The sequence below is a fragment of the Trachemys scripta genome, chromosome 12, assembly GCF_013100865.1.
Source record: "Trachemys scripta elegans isolate TJP31775 chromosome 12, CAS_Tse_1.0, whole genome shotgun sequence".
Taxonomy (NCBI): domain Eukaryota; kingdom Metazoa; phylum Chordata; order Testudines; family Emydidae; genus Trachemys; species Trachemys scripta.
This window is the reverse complement of record NC_048309.1, coordinates 221,612-238,725: the sequence shown is the minus strand read 5'-3', so window position 1 is coordinate 238,725 and position 17,114 is coordinate 221,612. Positions and strand designations below refer to the sequence as shown.

Below are 17,114 nucleotides of genomic sequence, written 5' to 3'. Positions count from 1 at the left end.
ACACCCTGCCCCATTCTCCCCCTCCTTCTATGTCATGTGTGTGCCACACCACGTTCCCTTTTTCACTCCTCCCACTACCATATGCAACTCTCCTCCCCCTGATGCCACACCTCTACTGCTTCACACAGCACCCCTTCCCCCTTCTCCTCGAGCCACACCTGTTTGATGAAGGTTATTGAGACCATGTCCCAGGAGACGATGCCATGGTCCATGAGCTCCAGGAAGGCAGTCAGGGTGAACGCCAGCATCTCGCTGTAACTGAGAGGACGAAGGGGAGTGTGATTACAGGAGACACGGAAACCAGCCTGTGCAGAAGACACAAGCCACTCAGCAAACACTGTGGCTTCACAAGATTCACCCCACCCCCAGTCTTGCAGCCAAAGCATCTGCTCAACACAGCCCCTCAACTGGCCAGAGGGTTCATTACTAAGAGGCAAGATATTCCACTGCCCTGCCTCTGCAATGCTCCGAGCCCCAGCTCTCACAGCTAGGTCTCCTGTATGTCAAGGTTCAGAGTTATCCCTAGGACATTGGACTGGCTTCTGCAGTGCTCCCAGACCTGGCTCAAGTGATCGGGTCTCTCATGTGAAGTGCTATGCATGCTAAGCATTATTAGTATTAAGTGACATACACCATCCATGTCCCTGTAAATAACTCTCTGCATTGACTGGGTCCCACATTTCTACTTAAAGAGGCACCCTGGCAAAGCTGCTCCAGCAAGACCCAACAGGACAAATACCCGTGTAAGGCTTCCCAGCTCTCCAATACAACCTGACAAGCTGTTCTACCTTGAACAGGATCCCTAGACCCCAAGATCAGCTGCGCAGAGGCCTGTATCCTAAGTTATTTAAAGCAGGTGGAAGGCAACAAAAGTTTAGCTCGATCTGTTATAAAAACTGTATATAAAAAAGGAGAAGTTGGAGATCAAACACATTCAGTTTGTATCAGTTTTACACAAAGAGCTGGGATTCAGGGTCTCCAAGACTCCTGGGGAGGCCACAGGCTGACAACGAGCTATGGGATTCTGGAAATGGTCATATGTGGAATCACTGGATGTGTATTTTGATAACTGTGGATGGGACGGGGTTGCTACCCGCCTGTGTGCACTGCTTTGCTGGGGGTTACTTGGCAACTAGCTACACTTGTGACCTGGACAGCTGGCAGAAAGGGAGTGAACGGCACCATTATGAATGCTGCTGCGGCCACACACCCCTCTGCTCCACCTGTTGAGGCCCTGAGCTTTCAGTGTCCTGATGGTGAAAGATGTCCTGACCAGATCAGAGCCAGGGTTTGGGAATGGGAACCAAAACACATCACCCTCTCTATGGGTTGAGATGAATCCTGATCAACAGCTAGACTTGGACCCAAGGTTCCTGCTATCACCTCCTCCTAGTGTGTCATTTTACCTCTCCCACCATATTTCCCCTCTTTCCCATATATCTCTTCCTGCCTTTTTGCCTAGCAAGAGTCTGGCATAGTCAGCCACAACAATTCCACCTTTTGCAATTCGGTTGTACCCTGAGAAGCAGCTATAAACTATGCGAATACACTCTGGAAAAAGTCTGCCAGGTTTTTGAGTGGCTAATGGAGGCCATGTGCCCGCTGTACCTGTAATTTCTGAGCAGCCAGACTGCAAGAAAAACACACAAACTTCAAGACAGAAAACTCTGTCTTATTTTTTGCTATTCCTGTCTTTTCCATTTTGCGCCAGATTGTCTCATTTGGTCTTAAAAGGAATGGGATCCAATTTCAACAACTCAAGACCATATACTGCTGACTTTTCCCCAGCAAGAACATTTAACACTATCTTTTAAAACCATCTAAAGATGCATGAGCAAGACTTCTAAAAGACTCGATAACTAAAGTGGAAGGGATGAGGGTGACTGTTAAAATTAAGTTTTCCCCTGAAATTTTAAGTTTCAACAGTTGTAACGATTTCTCCTCTTTTCTGTGTGTTTAATAAATGTTTTTTATGGTGATTGTTATATTGGCAGTTGCCAGAGATAACCTGTCATAAAACCCTGAGTTTAACATTGTAACAGTCAACAAATGTTTTAGAAAATTCTAATCCCTGCTGGAACCAAGACAGTTGTTGCCGCACCCCCAGCCTCCTCACCCCCACCAGTCCCTGCTCCAAGAGTCCTGAGTACAGGAATACTTACTGGGACAGAAGCTTGGTGCCACTTTCCACCAGCCGCGTCAGCACTGTGATGCCCTCCATGTTGATGAACTCTGTGGCAAAGGTCACATCTGCAGACAGTTTAGCCAGTTCCTTCATGGCATCCAGTCGGGCCTCCATACTGTGTGACTGGGTCCTCTCCATCAGCTGTCGTGCTGCCCTGGACTGGGAGACAGGCGAGATCTTGCCAGTTACTCATGCGTCTGCTGACACTTTCTGAGCCTTTGCCAGGGATGCAGCAATGGGCAGAAGGAACACAGCAAGGCCAAAGGGTTACTGGAACTGGCAGAACAGAAACCAGTTGTCTAGGCAGATTGAGTTGGGATCAGGAATGCTGCTCTCAGCTGTAACTACAGCCAACTGGCAGGTGGGTCAAGTGTTCGTTTCTAATGCTGGATAAATCACCCAATCCCACTCCAGCAGGTACAGGCATTGAAAGTGGGAACCATAAGAAATATGAGGCCCCAAAAGACCTTTTAGTTCCAAAGAAAAATATCTCTAGAGCTTTTTAATGCATCCACCACTTTTTCCTTTTTCCATCTGTCCTCACACTGAAAGGAGATAGAACTCTTCTCCACTTCTCACACAAAACTGGTAAGCTACTTTGCTGTGTGGTTAAAAAACAACTGCCATCTCCCATCCCACAGGTGGCTGTATTTCAAAGGAGGACAAGCGATCCCTGTGTAAGCTGCTTTTTAAAATGTATTTATTTTTACTGTTATGCGACAGTGGTAGTCTCCAGCATCCATTCAGGATTGGGCCCTACTGTGCTGGGCGCTGTGAACTCAGGAAGTTACAGGCCTTGCTTCAAGGAACTTAAATTCTAATTTAAAACAAGATGCAACAAGAGAAGTGGGGATGCAGGAGGAGCTAATGGGGTGAAATTGTGAGGTTACATCACCTCACCAGAGATGCAACCCAATGGGTCAAGTCACTCAAACTATTTATTTTTCTCTTGTAAGTAAATCAGTAAAGCTGGCTCTTCTGCTTGGGGCTAAACTGCTGCTCAGAGTGAGCATCATCTTTCAGTTTAGTCCACCAAGCAGCAGGAGTAGGCCCAGCACTGGGAGGAGGAGCAGGGCGCTGAGTGGCTGGAACGAGCCTATGGCAGGGAGACAGCTGAAGGAAGGCATATACCGGGGAGACAGCCAGCTGCAGGATGGTCCCATTTTTAATGTCACAACGAGTCTGCAAAGAGAAAAGAGAAATATTTGAGCGGCATGAGGTGGTGATGGGGAAATGCAGTTGGCCATGGCCCTGTGCATCTATGTGTGCGCATACACATACACACACACACACACACACACACACACAGAGGGAAAGGAGTTATGTTGGACCATATGGTCCCTGTGTCCAAAAGCAAGTTGTGGGGAGGAAGGGGAAGTTGGGCCATGGGACAACTGTACTCAATCAGGTGTAGGGGAAAGGGGAAGAAGGGTTGGGACTGCACTGGTTAATATAAGTTTCCATGTTTAGTGGCCATAGAGGAGAATGGTGGGGCAAAACCCCACCCAGTAATGGGGACAGCTTCAGCTCAATGCTGGCCAATGTAGAGACTCCTTCAAACCCCTTCCCTGGGGACCATCACACCATCCCCCTGTACTGACCTGTTCTGTGATGTACAGCTGGGGCCCGTCTGCATATCGGAGGGTATAGTATTCAGGGTTTGGCAGCGACCACCTGGCGGGGGGAGGATGACACGTAAGGCCCTGTCTCTTCCTTCTACCAGGTCATCACCTATGTCCGGGGCTAGGACTCAGACTAGGGGTGGCTTGTTCCAAGTGGAAAGAAATGGAGATTTGGAGAGAAGCCCCAATGAGAAGATTGTGGTTCCTGAAGAGGAGGGAGAAGGTGGGATCTCAGCCTGAATAAGACCAGGAGCTGAGGGAAACTCTGTGAAGGCCTGGACTGCAGAAACCTTAGAGGAGGCCAGGCCAAGCCAAGCTTCAGGAGCCCTGAGTACCAGGGCACAAACATATACAGCAGGGGATCCCGTCACTCAGGAGTTCACGCTCCCAGCTAGAGCCTTGGCCTGCCCCATGTCCAGGTGGGAAGCCTGGAGGGAGGCAGTCCCACTGTGCCAACAGCATATTTGATAGGGTATGCGAAAGGCCAGGCCCACTAGGGTGACTGGTCTGCTGCAGCAGGGCCTCCAGAAAGCCAGACTCACCCATCACAGACCTCCTTGATAACAGACGCCAGGGGTCTTTTCTAGAACAGAAAGAGAGAGTGCTCAGCAGTGACCCTTTCTCCCAGCCACAAGGGGAAGCTTTATGATTCCGTTTCCCCACGTTCAGCACCATGCTCCAAGTCCCGCTCCTGCACTCAGCACCCAACTCTCTCACCTGGTCTATTTCAAGCAGCTGGGCATTGGCTCCAGGCCATTCAACAGCCACTTTAACAATGTCCGCAGGCGGTGGCATGGCTCCAGACTACTCCAGTTCCTTCTGAGATGGGGGAGACAGCATCCACCCCCAAACCTGCTGAAAGGGGAGATGGTGAGCAGCTCTTTTCGATCCATTTGGGTTCCTATATTGCTCCCATCCCCACAGCACCTGAGCACCTGCAAGAGGACCATCTCGTGCGAAGCAGGGTTGGGCCTTTGAATAGGAAACATCCAGGCAGTCTGTGGAGCGCACCCCACCAGTGTTGCCCTACATGGCAGTTGTTCTACCCCATCTCCTACAAAACCTCAGACTGCCCCTCTGGCTGACAGTCAGAGTGAAAGGTCCCACATGGTCCATCCTACCAGGGGCTTTCATGAAATGAACACACAGCAGTTGCATAAGTTACACCAACCTAAGTGTAGACAGCACTATGTCAATGGGAGAGCTTCTCCCACTGACATAGCTACTGTCTCACGTGGAGGCAGGAATTATTAAGCCAGCAGGGGAGCTCTCTCCCGTCGACTTAGAGCATCTTCACCAGAAGCTCTACAGCAACACAGCTGTAAATGATGTACTGTAGACATAGCCTGAGTCTGTAAATGTGTTGAGCTAGGACGAGACTCCTCAAGTGTTCTCCCAGCTGGAGGTCAGGGGTACCTTTCTACAGAGTATGGTATTTTACGTTATGAGGTTTTATGCCTTAGCAGCAGGCATTGGCCCCTGGCGCATACAGGCCTGGTGCACCCATTTTATCTCCTTTTCACTGACTCTCAAGATGCTCATACAGGATTGACAAGATTTCTCTCTTGGTACATTTCAATCAGCTGAAGGAGCCAAAGGAACAGCCCCAGAGAGCGAGAGGGCAGGTATAACACAGGTCACAGCAGGGCAAGATTCCACACCCACAAGTACATCTCAGCCTTGACTAGAATGGCCCCAGAGGCAAGTTGAGTCTCCGTGACCCATTAAGTCCTTGGCTGTTGAGGAGGCCAAGAACTGCGAATTGTGGTGGTGGTTGTGTACTGGACACATCATCCAGCTCCTAGTGGACTGAGACCAAACCACTCAGTATAGCAAAGAAAATGTCAGCTGGAAATGACTCAGAGACACTTGCCCTGGGCCCTCCTACAGAGATGAATAGCTATATCAACCCACTCCTGTCTGCGCAGCACTGGAGGCTCCCCAGCCCACTCCCTGCTTGCCTCAGTGGCTGGGTAGTGCAACACAAACAGACCAGAGTCACAACTGTGCAGCTGGGGCTGGTGCCCAGGAGAGAAATGATTTTCAGAAAACAGGTGAGAAATTAACTTGTTACCAGGCTACAGCTTCATGCTGAGAAAAGAGCAGGGTTGGGGAGTTGCAGGTCTCAGCAGCGAGCCCCCTGGCCTTGCTCTGCCAAAACAGCCTGGTGACAGAGGTTAGGGACTTGCTGTCACTATGTCTGCAGAGCTATGAGCAGGAGGATGACACTCACAACAAAACCCTCTGCTAACTCCTACCGCAGGCTTCCAGTCTGTATTTGGGTCATGGTGCAAGAGAAATAAGGAGCTTACGGAGCCTAGTTGCCATCAGTGTGCAGAGAAAGTATGGGTGAAGGGGGAAAAGTGCAGACTGAGCATTAGGCCCTTTCCCACTCCGAGCAGCTGCAAACTGCACCCATTGTTCTGGGGACATGGGAACTTTGAAAGAGGTTACATGCTTCAGAGATATTAATAACCACCAGCTTGTCAGGGAAAGAGACTTAACGGTCAACTTCTTGACCCACACCAGGCACACAAGCAGGTTCCTAGACAGAGCCACAGCAACATCTCCATCCCACACCCTTAGTGCGGCTTGCTCCATCACCATGCCAGGCAAGGACACATCTGAACTGCGAGCTTCTGACAGAGCTACGGTTATACCCAGCAGCTGCCAGGGAGTCAGGCCCTGCCCAGGCCTGAATGTCACATGGTGTCTGGGGTTCAATCCCCTGTGGCATCTGGCATGCAAGTCTGTGCTGCATCAGTGGCAGGTTGCAATTCAGTGAGATGCTATTGCTTGGTTCCTCTCTTTTCAGTTTGTAATACAGTTGCTTTTGCAGGCTGGAGGCTGCCTGTCTCCCTCCCACAGGGCTGTGGTCACTAACCACATGTGATGTGGGTTCCAGCTCCACCATTCGCTCTCAGGCTAGGAGATTTCAAACAGCCTATGTGAGATCTGAACTGTCATAGAAAAAACAGCCTCTCCCCAAAGGGAAAGGCCAGGTGCTGCCTGAAAAATCAGTCCCCAGCACAGAGGTGTCTTTCCCACAGGCAAGACCTGGCAGGAGATGGGTAACAAGCATCTGGAGTACAAAGTGATTTCTCCATGGGGCCAGAACCTGGGGCAGCCCCCTGCCACTATTAGACTGAGAGGCAATGCCACAGCCACCTGCAGAGCTGGAACCCAGCCTTAAGATGAATGCATGAGGATGATTTCCTTGATCTCTTAAAGAAGTGGAAGCCAGGACATGTAGACTGGGAGTGTTGAAGAGATGCTAGCAGTCTTTGCAGCAGTGGTTTCCTGACCCAAGCTGAACGCATGCTAGGAACACACTTCCCTAGATGCCTGTGAGAACTTTCCACTGATGGGCAGACAGCAGGTCCATGGGGGTCAAGAGAGAAGCCTGCCTGGCCCAGGGCCTTAGTCTACATCCCACTGCACAGAAGAGGGTGTTTCTATATGAGCAGGTGAGCCTATCAAGAGACATACGTGTGCATGGCCTATCCTTTGAAGGGATGCTGTAGGACAGTACTGCCCATACGCTTCCCACCTAGAGTTGGGAATCACTGCATGGAAAGGCATGCTAATCCACAGCCTTCGTTCTGTGGGGAGGTCTGTCTGCCCTGACTGACCACCTGACAGCCAGCCCACAGCCTTGCTCCACCCAGAGCAAGCCAGCTGCTTCACCCCCCCAGCTTAAGCACACTCACTGCACTAATTGCAGCTCTCCTTCTGCTGGTGGAATATTCTGGCTCCAAAGCCAGGTTCCTGTGATTCCTCTGGTTCAGGGCTCTGTAATCACTGAGCAGAGGGTCAGTGCTCCTGGATGCGGAAATGGAGAACGTGGGGAGTCAGCTCAGCATTTCCCAAGGGGGCCTGGAAAAGCTCAATTTTAATGCTCCAACAAGTACCCCTGCAAATTCCCCCAAGCATCCATCAGATCAGAGAGACACCCCTGCCCTTGAGCCGAAAGCAACCAGCCGTAGGCGACAATGAGAAGGCGCCACTGAAGTTGCCTGCTGAACATACTATTGTCAGCAACTGCAGTCTCTCTTCAGCGCGTGAAAGGCCTTGCGAAGCCTGAATTCCAAAACAAGCTGAGGCTTCAGCCAACAAAACCTCCAGGAGGGAGATCGCTGCTCTCCACACAGACACACACACAGGAGTCCCATCCTTCCCATTCATAGAACAGAACTGGCACTGGCCCAATTCACCATCCCACCTGCTCCCCAGCAGGTAGCTGGGATTTAGACCCAAAACCCAGCACAACCCATACAAGCTTGGGTATTCGCTCCCCTTTCTAGGATCCAAACCCAACACTCAGCATGACCCATTACCAGCCCTGGGATGTGGTATAGCATGGTCCTGGTACTCCACAATAATCAGCACTTTCCTTGTTTGTAGCAACAAATAACCAGCCCTGCACCTCCTGGCCTCTTCCTCTATTTCCAGCATCCATTCCCAAAAGCCTAGGAGTCAGTGGGATCTGTGTGTGAATGACTAGTGACAGAGAGAGGAAGAAAACAACTGATGCAGAAAAGTGCCTATTATGATGACGCACATGTGACTCAGTCATGCCGTGTTCTGGTTACACCAGCTCCTTTAAAAACCCAACTCTCTTATTTCAGAGATGTACCACCTCAGATCCTATAGCAACACTAGTAGAACAGAAAAGGCAACATCTGTTCTGCAAGCCGGAACTGGGGCTAGGCAGGAAAAGGCCCAGCTATAGGTATTCCAACAATGAATGCTGATTGACATTTGCTTTCCCAGTTAGTGTCTCCAACAGAAGGGGAACAAGTGCTCATGGAAAAACAGAATATTCTGGGTGCAGAGTGCATTGCTAAACCCTGCCATTCACAAGTATAACCCACACATAACCGCTGCTCTGATGGGAGTGGAGCATGGACTGAATCAGTGAGATCTCCACAAATGGAGGAACCTCGCATGATTGCCACGGAAATCAAACAGCATTATTTGGAAAACACCTTCAGAATAAGAGAGCTCTGCTATTGCATTAAGAAAAAAATATCATGAGGGCTCAATGGAAAGCTGCAGAGGAACTAAGAGGTCTTCGAAGGGCAGATGCAGCACAAGCGCCAGCACGGCTTCCAGAGACACTGGTATCCACATCACATATCCAGGAAGGATTTCACAGGGCACCTGGAATGTGAGCCCTTCAGCAAAGGATAGATCTGATATTAAACTGGCACAGCACTTGATTTTAGCTCAAAGATACACACAGAACATCTTCCACTTTCCACAGGAATGCTGGCCTGAGCACCTATGCTTTGAGAAGGAACTGATCATAAGTGCAGAGACAGCACGGTACCGCAGTGAATAGGAAACACAAAACCTCAACAGGAGTCACACGCCCAGCTAGATGGAACCAGGCCATTCAGACAACATGACAAGAAAGCAGCTGGAAAGCCTATCCCAATTCCAAGCACTGTGGATAAAAGTTGCTAGGTCCATTCTCTCCCACACAAGAAGAATGTCTGCTATTTCACTCCTTTAACGCTGAGGCAACCCAATCGGGGCCACTGGAGGGAATGATATCCTTCTCCGGGATTCCCTTTGGATCAGGACTCCACCTCCCTCATTGGGATAACAAACAGAACAGGATGTCCCTGCAGGACAGGACACCAGACAAGATATCCACACCTTGCCACAGTCCTCTCTTTTAGACTTTCCTGTGGAATCACCTGAAGGAATTAAAAAACTCACCTGAGAATTCAATTAGAGAAGCATTTAGAAAAGCCCAGTGCTGCAGACCACAGCCATGGAGCAGTTCAGAGAGAGAGAGAGAGAGAGAGAGAGAGAACGAACGCTGGATAAAAGCACCCCCCTCTCACTCTCTGCTTAAGATGCTGCCTCAGCACACCACTGACCTGTTGCCATGGGCTGCCGCTGCCTGTGTGTTAATGTTCTCCCATTTGTGGTAGGGTTTTGTCTTAACCCTTCCCGGTCTCTCACTGGAGAAGGCAAACATCCGGCTCTCTCCTACCTTCAGCTTGGGTCTAAGCTGTTCAAGACGTTATGTTAACATTGTGAAAATATGTCCCAGGGAGAGCTCTGACATGCTTCTAGTGTCACTTCCAAGCTCAGGGCAGTCTGCAGGCTGAGCCCTGCTCCTGCAGCAGGGTCCTTTTGTCTGAGCTGGATAGGTCAGAGAATTTAGGGACCATGAACCTTGCCAGAAGCAGGGATGCACATTGTTCCATGGCTGGGACATACCAGGGCATGTAGGAAATACTGACATATCATTTGCCTTTTGGGAGCAACAGAATAATGATGCTTCAGGCCCAGGCATATCTGAGAAAGGACAGCCCAGGCTGGCTAGGAAGGAAGCCACATAACCAGTTCTGAGGCTGTTGAGGGTAGTATCCATAACAACTCTGCCTAGCCAAATGGTCTCCAGCCTTTCTCCTGAGTAATTAGGCTGCTACTGGCATCTTTATGGTCCCATCCATCCTGCTCCTCTCAATGCAAAAGCCTCTCCTGAAGCAGAGGCCGAGAAAGAAACACTGCTATTGTTAGCCAGATAATCCAGCACAGATCCGGGCATTTCCATGAGGGCACCCTGAACAAGGGATGACCAGACAGCTAATAGCACACAGAATAATGAAGGTGGAGACCCTCAAGATCCCTGGGACAGTTGGACTGCCCCTTCTTCCCTAACAAAGCATGAAGTCTCAGTCCCTTGCACAAACTGAAATCTCGCGACCAATAGAGAGGGCTGGGAATACTGAAAGCAAACTCTGTGCATAGTTTATAGTGTGTTAATCATAATTATGGAGTTTTGGCAATACAGACACACTGAGAAAAGTGCTCTTCTCACAGGTCTAATTTCTTGACAGTGAAACAGATGCCAGAACTCAGAACCAAATTCCTAATGGCAGGAGGATGCTAAAGTGCCCATAGCCACAGACTCAAAACTACCAAAAATGAGTCTCTCTCTAAAGCGTGACACCTGAATGTCCAGATCCACACTGCACTCAGCCTTAAGCCCTCTGTAAGAAACCCCAATCCTGGTTATTTCAGAGGCAGAAGGAAATCTCCCGCACGAGTAACTACCTACACATAAGGGGAGTGCCCTTCCTGACCACTGTGACAAGGGGCTGATGCCTTGAAGCCTGGATTCCCTTAAAGTCCAGTAAACTGCAATGATAATAAGGGTGAGGACTGAAATATAGACCCAAGAAAACCTGCTGAGGCAGGGAAACTCTGCACCTCCAACTGGAGAAATCCATTACAGAGCTCTCCTCATCCCCCTTTTTTTAAACAAAGAGGGGGGAAGAACCCATCAAGACAAACTGAGACTCAGCCTCACTTCTTGAGTCTCCTGAGTAACAGCGTCAAGAAGCCTCACCTATCAGAGAGTCACAATGCAGCAGCATCCAGAGTCAGACACAGGAACTAAGTCTTTATCTACATTTATTGTGATTAGGGTACAAGGAGCAGCACCACCCCACAGGTCCTCAGAGACAATGCATGATTTCCATAACAACTCCAAGCCTGTGGGACCTAACATACAGGTTCTCATCCACAAAGGCCAGCGACAGGCAGGGATGAAAACTTCCCACAACTGACATGGGATCCTTATTTCCTGCTCTCCAGTCAATACCTAACCAGGCCCCCAAAGTCTGGGAAATCCTAGTCATAGGAAGCGAGAGTTAAAAACACCTGAGGCCTGTTGGGATCCCCCAGTCTAGTGTTAGGGTTACGAAGGGTAGGGCTCTCCTGGCTAGAGTCAGGGTTACTAAGGGCAGGTATTCCTTGGCTAGGGTTAGGCCTGGGGCCTGTTGCAGACCCCAGCCTGGGCTCCCTGAACAAATAACTACTGCTCCCATAAACAAACCACCAGACCAACCTCACTTTGACTAACTGGGGCCAGAATTAAATGCACAGCAAGACCCAATCAAGAGAGGTAGAGCAGGTTCAAGGAAGGTTTCCTCAACTGTCTAAATCTGTAGCGTGCAAGTCCTGTAACTATTATAGCTGCAATTAATTTAACTGGAATGTATCCTGGCCATGAACCACATGCTCATATGAATACAAGAGAGAAGGACAAACAGAAGACAAGCTGAAAAGAGCTGGAATTTGTAGGGAACTGACTTTCCTAATATTTCTAGACACCTCTCCACTTCTCCTGGTTTCACTATAGCTAGAACAGAGATTTGTGTTTGAATAATATTCATCCTTCCTCTTCTGCCACTTCTTGCAGGGAAATCACAATCCTGCGTTTGGGACCTCATTACCAGTTGCCACAGAAAGACATCACCTCCAGGATTCACAGACTGAGAGGGAAGAAACTCATACTGGGATGTAGAGGGAAATAGGATTAATTATGTGCAAGAGCTGTGGAGCAAAATGCTGGGTAAGGCTGTGAGGTGTCTTATAGGGTCTCTGGCTCCTTTTCTCATCCTGTGAGAAACGTGGGTCATTCTGGAAGTGGAAGTGCAGATTAAGATGAAACGATTCAACACTAAGGGGAAATTCTCAGGGTTATAAATAGATCTCCTGCTCTACAACTAGGCAGCACTACAGAGATCACCGCAGAACTCCCAGAGACAGCTGAGCCACATCTGCAGTTTGGACTGAGAATGCCTTCAGTAAATCTGCACTTTACAAATACGTCACTAGAAATTATATTAAACTATTTCCCCTTTTGTAAGAGACGTGTACAAAACTAAAATGAAGTTCAGGAACGCTACTCCTTATGTATAGTTGTGTATATTGTGGACTCAATTATGTATGTATTATATATAGTGGACTCAACTTATTCAAAGCCTTTGAACAGTCCTGCTGCAGACTGTACAGGGACCACTCAAGGAAGACAGACAAGCATCAAAGGTGAAATGACCAGACATGGAGCATGAGAAGAATCCCAGCAGTTTATGAAATAGTCAGTGGAAGGTTTGTACAGGTATAACAATGTGCTATACAGAGAAATCACTCAAGAGACCCACAAAAACAACGACTCAGCAGAAGAAGCTTTCTAATGCAGGAGAAGCAAGGCTCAATATATTATACTGGCGATACTTTGGGTCAGCACCTAAATACAGGGGATTGGGAGACTACCTTTATTAAACAAACAGGCTTTACTGTATGGCTTAACAAAAAATGACCCCGCAGGTGAGAGATGCTGTATTTTAAATTGGAATGAAGTTTTGCAGAGTTAAGGGAAGTTCAGCTATATCCAGTAAGATCTCAACTTTGAAACTCTCGGGAAGCAGCACAGGTTGATATGTTATGTGTGATTATTAGCATCAGACAGTTACTAGTCTCTTACAACACACTCCGCGACTGCATGATGATTTACAATTTCTTGTGGGGAGATAAGAGCTTCGTCAAAACTCATCAAAGATCAATTTACTATGCGCAGGTACCTCACTGGAGAAATGTCTTCAAATAAAGCGGTGACGGAAGGGGAGGCTAAAGCGCAAAGGCAATCAGCAGAGAAGCTCACAATACTGTGTTCAAAAGGCTCCTGCTCTGGGAAGCGGCAAATCTAGAAGACTGCTACACTCCAAATAGAATTAATTCTCCTATTCAAAAGCTCTGTTTCCTTTGCTTTATGGAGGGAAAGCAGAGTGTGTTGCACACAGAATAAAAATGAGGAGGAAGAAAAGAGCAACACAAGAAAAGAAACCACATGGCTGAAGCCCCCAAACAACGAATAGCTCCAGCTTCTGAAAATCCCTGGACGTGGTATAACGTACTAGGCGATTCTCAGAAAGTCCCCAGTTGGCACTACCAACAGACAACAAGCTCCCTACAACAAAGGGGTGAGGATATGACTAGTAGGGAAACTCATGACAGATTGTTCTCTTGTCCAAGCAGAGTAGGGGCAGGGAAAAACAAGGTCGTTGGAGAAAGCCTATGCTGCGCTACAGTCCCGTCTTGGGGCTTTCTTCCAGTATCCCACATCATCTCCCTCACCTCAACCCAGAAAGAAACGAAGGGAAACATACTTATTGTCTAGAGAACTCATCTCATACACGTTCTAGACTTAGCTTCCTCTGTGTCCCTCTACCTCCTAGCACCCTTATAACTTTTTCAGAGAGGCTGCGTATTATGACAACCAGAAGTTTGCACTGGGCATCTTTCATAGAATATCAGGGTTGGAAGAGACCTCAGGAGGTCATCTAGTCCAACCCCCTGCTCAAAGCAGGACCAATCCCCAACTAAATCATCCCAGCCAGGGCTTTGTCAAGCCTGACCTTAAAAACCTCTTAAAAATCTCTCTCATATGACACTTGATTCCAATAAATCTATACTCTGATGTGGTTGTTTTAACTTGCCTCTTGCATGATGATTGGGTAGAAAATACTTCATAGGAAAGATGCAGATACCTAGTCACAGATAAAAAGGGAGGAGAGTTAGAAAAAGAAAGAGAACAATACAAACCAGACAGATGGGCAAGGAGAGAAATGCTGTAAGCTGAGTCAGCAGAACCTGGAGTTTGGTACAAAATTCATCTTAAAAAGCTGCCTCCCAAAAACTGATCTGAGCAAGTGCTGTGCATTGTACAGCTTCAGGGATGCAGAATAATGATGTATGGCACCAAATATGGCATTCTTTAAATCTACTTCATCAATTGCCATATTTAAAAGAACTGTGGATTGTTAGCCAGAAACATACTCCCCAGGCAAGGGATATAGCTCTCATCATCCATCTCAAAAGCAGTCTAAATATTCTGCTGATTGAGAAGACAGGCTAATGCTCAGAACACAGAACAAATTAATACTGACCAATTAGACTGAAGCTGCTCCCCTAGGGAGCTGAGCTGTGAAAAGAAGAATTTTAAATGTATTTGAAAATTAAACCCTCGGGGGGAGTGATAACTCAGTGGTTTGAGCACTGGCCTGCTAAATCCAGGGTTGAGAGTTCAATCCTTGAGGGGGCCACTTAGGGATCTGGGGCAAAATCAGTACTTGTTCCTGCTAGTGAAGGCAGCGGGCTAGACTCCATGACCTTTCGGGATCCCTTCCAGTTCTAGGAGATAATATTATAGATAGATAGATAGATATCCTAACAGGAAGTCAGACTCAGGACTATACAGTTGGAATAATGTGTGCGACCTGTGTCATGTATGCTGTGGAGACAGGGGATAGGCTGCAGTCCCAGAAAACAAAAATATCAAATCTAATCAAGATAGACAAAGAGCATTTAACAACAGTAGCTCATTTGCCCTGAGCAACAGTCACAGCCTGCAGGTATTCCTCAAATGGCAAAATGCAATATTAAATGCAGATGTAGGCCCATTGATAAATCTGATGCTCCAGACTTTTAATACTTTAAAATGGAGTCATAATGGCAGTATCAAATGAGATTACAAAAGTGACTCTCTGCAAAGACTTGGATACTATCAGAAAAACATTGGGTTTATTATGGATGGCTTTAATAAAATCATGCACCAATGATTGCTTAATGCTACACAAACGACAAGACAAAGACAGACGTGTACCTTGATCATTTGAGTGTGAGGTGATGTATAACTGAATATTATCTGTGTATTAATGGAAAGGTGGCTTGCATATTTCCATATAATGGGGACTAAACAGGAACATGTCAACACAACCCCAAGTGAGGATCTGAAACAGGTGTCTGAGAGACATCACCACAGAATAAAACAGATTCTGAGCTCCAATGACTTTGTGAAAGCAACAGGAAACATTTAGACAACAAAGATTCAAGAGGGACCAAGAATTGACTTCTGTCTGAAGAAGAGAATGCCATGGGTCACTGTGTCCAATGCTGCTGAGAGATCTTACTAACAGCAATTGTTATCAGTGATGCAAGATAAACTTCTAGCAGTGCAGGCTCTGTATTATGTGGTTTTCAATAGCTCTGTTGGAGCTTTCCACATAAATCAAGCAGGCCCAGGCTGGCATGCAGGAGCTCTCTCAAGCACTTTCTCAATAGGATACACAGCTTAGAAATTGGCAAAGAATTGACAGAATGGCTGCTCTTAACCCAAAGGAAGAAACAACACCAAATAACTGAACCATACAGTGAGGCAATTTGCAAAAGAAACTAAGGATGGTGCAGTGTGTGCGCACACGTGCAAGAAAACCTGGAAAAGCATAGGTCAGGTAGGACAAACTCAGGCTCACTGTGAGATAAGAATTCCAGCCACACCACTGCAGACTGTGATCACATTGGATCTTACAAGATAAATAGGATTTGGCTTGTTTAGTATTTTGATGAGAAATCTCCGAGAAACATCTAGACGCTGTAGGAAGTGGTGGTGGCGGACATTCTTCCCTCTGGTCCACTCAAGAGGTGCAGTGGGTGCATTCTTAAAGAGAAAAGACCAAAGCTCTGGTGTCCTGTCCCAATCCTAACTTAGGTAACTACTTTCTAGCCCTACCCCAATTCCTTCTAAAGTTCTGATCAGTGCTGCTGTGAAACTGGTGCCAGGCCCTCCCCCACATGTGGCTGCATTTCTGGTTTGTGATCCAGGGGGATGGACAGTGCTACAGAAACATAAGGCTACTAACATCAAGGAAAGCACAGACTCAGCACGGGGCAAGGTGGGGCCCAAAGGGTTATTCTCTGGCACTGGCACTGCATAGAGGCAAGCTCAGCCAGGCAATGCCCAGGCAGCACTGAATGAACACTGCCACAAGCAATGCCCACACCCCTGCTGGGACTCCCTCAACCCACCTGGCACCCCGCCCTCAGCAAGGCCCCCAGACCTCAGTTCCGTCTTGCAACTACCTTGAAGTACCCAGTTCCCCTCATGGTAGCCGGTTAAACCCAGCAGGCTCCCTGTACTGAGGCACTTTGCTATAAACAATACTGACACTCCCCCTCTCCCCCATCCTGGGCACTGCCTTCCGCTCCCAGCACCCCTGTCCCAATGCCCCCCCCAGCTCGCCCAGGCACCGGCCCCCAGACCCAGGCACAGCTCCCCACTATCCCCCCACCCACAGCCCCACAACATCCCCCATGAACTGGTTAAAAGACAGGGAACAAAGGGTAGGAATAAATGGTAAATTCTCAGAATGGAGAGGGGTAACGAGTGGTGTTCCCCAAGGGTCTGTCCTAGGACCAATCCTATTCAACTTATTCATAAATGATCTGGAGAAAGGGGTAAAAAGTGAGGAGGCAAAGTTTGCAGGTGATACTAAACTGCTCAAGATAGTTAGGACCAAAGCAGACTGTGAAGAACTTCAAAAAGATCTCACAAAACTAAGTGATTGGGCAACAAAATGGCAAATGAAATTTAATGTGGATAAATGTAAAGTAATGCACATTGGAAAAAATAACCCCAACTATACATACAATATGATGGG

At 47.9% G+C, this 17,114-nt stretch overlaps 1 protein-coding gene across 4 annotated transcripts in view; it reads right to left on the bottom strand.

Annotated features, from left to right (window-relative positions):
* ELMO2 (engulfment and cell motility 2) overlaps window positions 1–17,114 on the bottom strand; it is a 59,561-nt gene that overhangs the window by 32,222 nt on the left and 10,225 nt on the right. For 2 of the 4 annotated variants that reach the window (XM_034786912.1, XM_034786915.1), the window contains exons 2-7: window positions 4,525–4,659; window positions 4,350–4,390; window positions 3,787–3,859; window positions 3,317–3,367; window positions 2,163–2,344; window positions 159–258 (exon numbers count right to left, since the gene is read on the bottom strand). In XM_034786912.1, coding sequence (XP_034642803.1) covers window positions 159–258; window positions 2,163–2,344; window positions 3,317–3,367; window positions 3,787–3,859; window positions 4,350–4,390; window positions 4,525–4,602 — 525 coding nt within the window. In that variant the 5' untranslated portion in view covers window positions 4,603–4,659. Of the gene's footprint in view, window positions 1–158; window positions 259–2,162; window positions 2,345–3,316; window positions 3,368–3,786; window positions 3,860–4,349; window positions 4,391–4,524; window positions 4,663–9,534; window positions 9,604–17,114 lie in introns of those variants that run through there. The other 2 variants (XM_034786914.1, XM_034786913.1) reach the window with 2 other exon arrangements.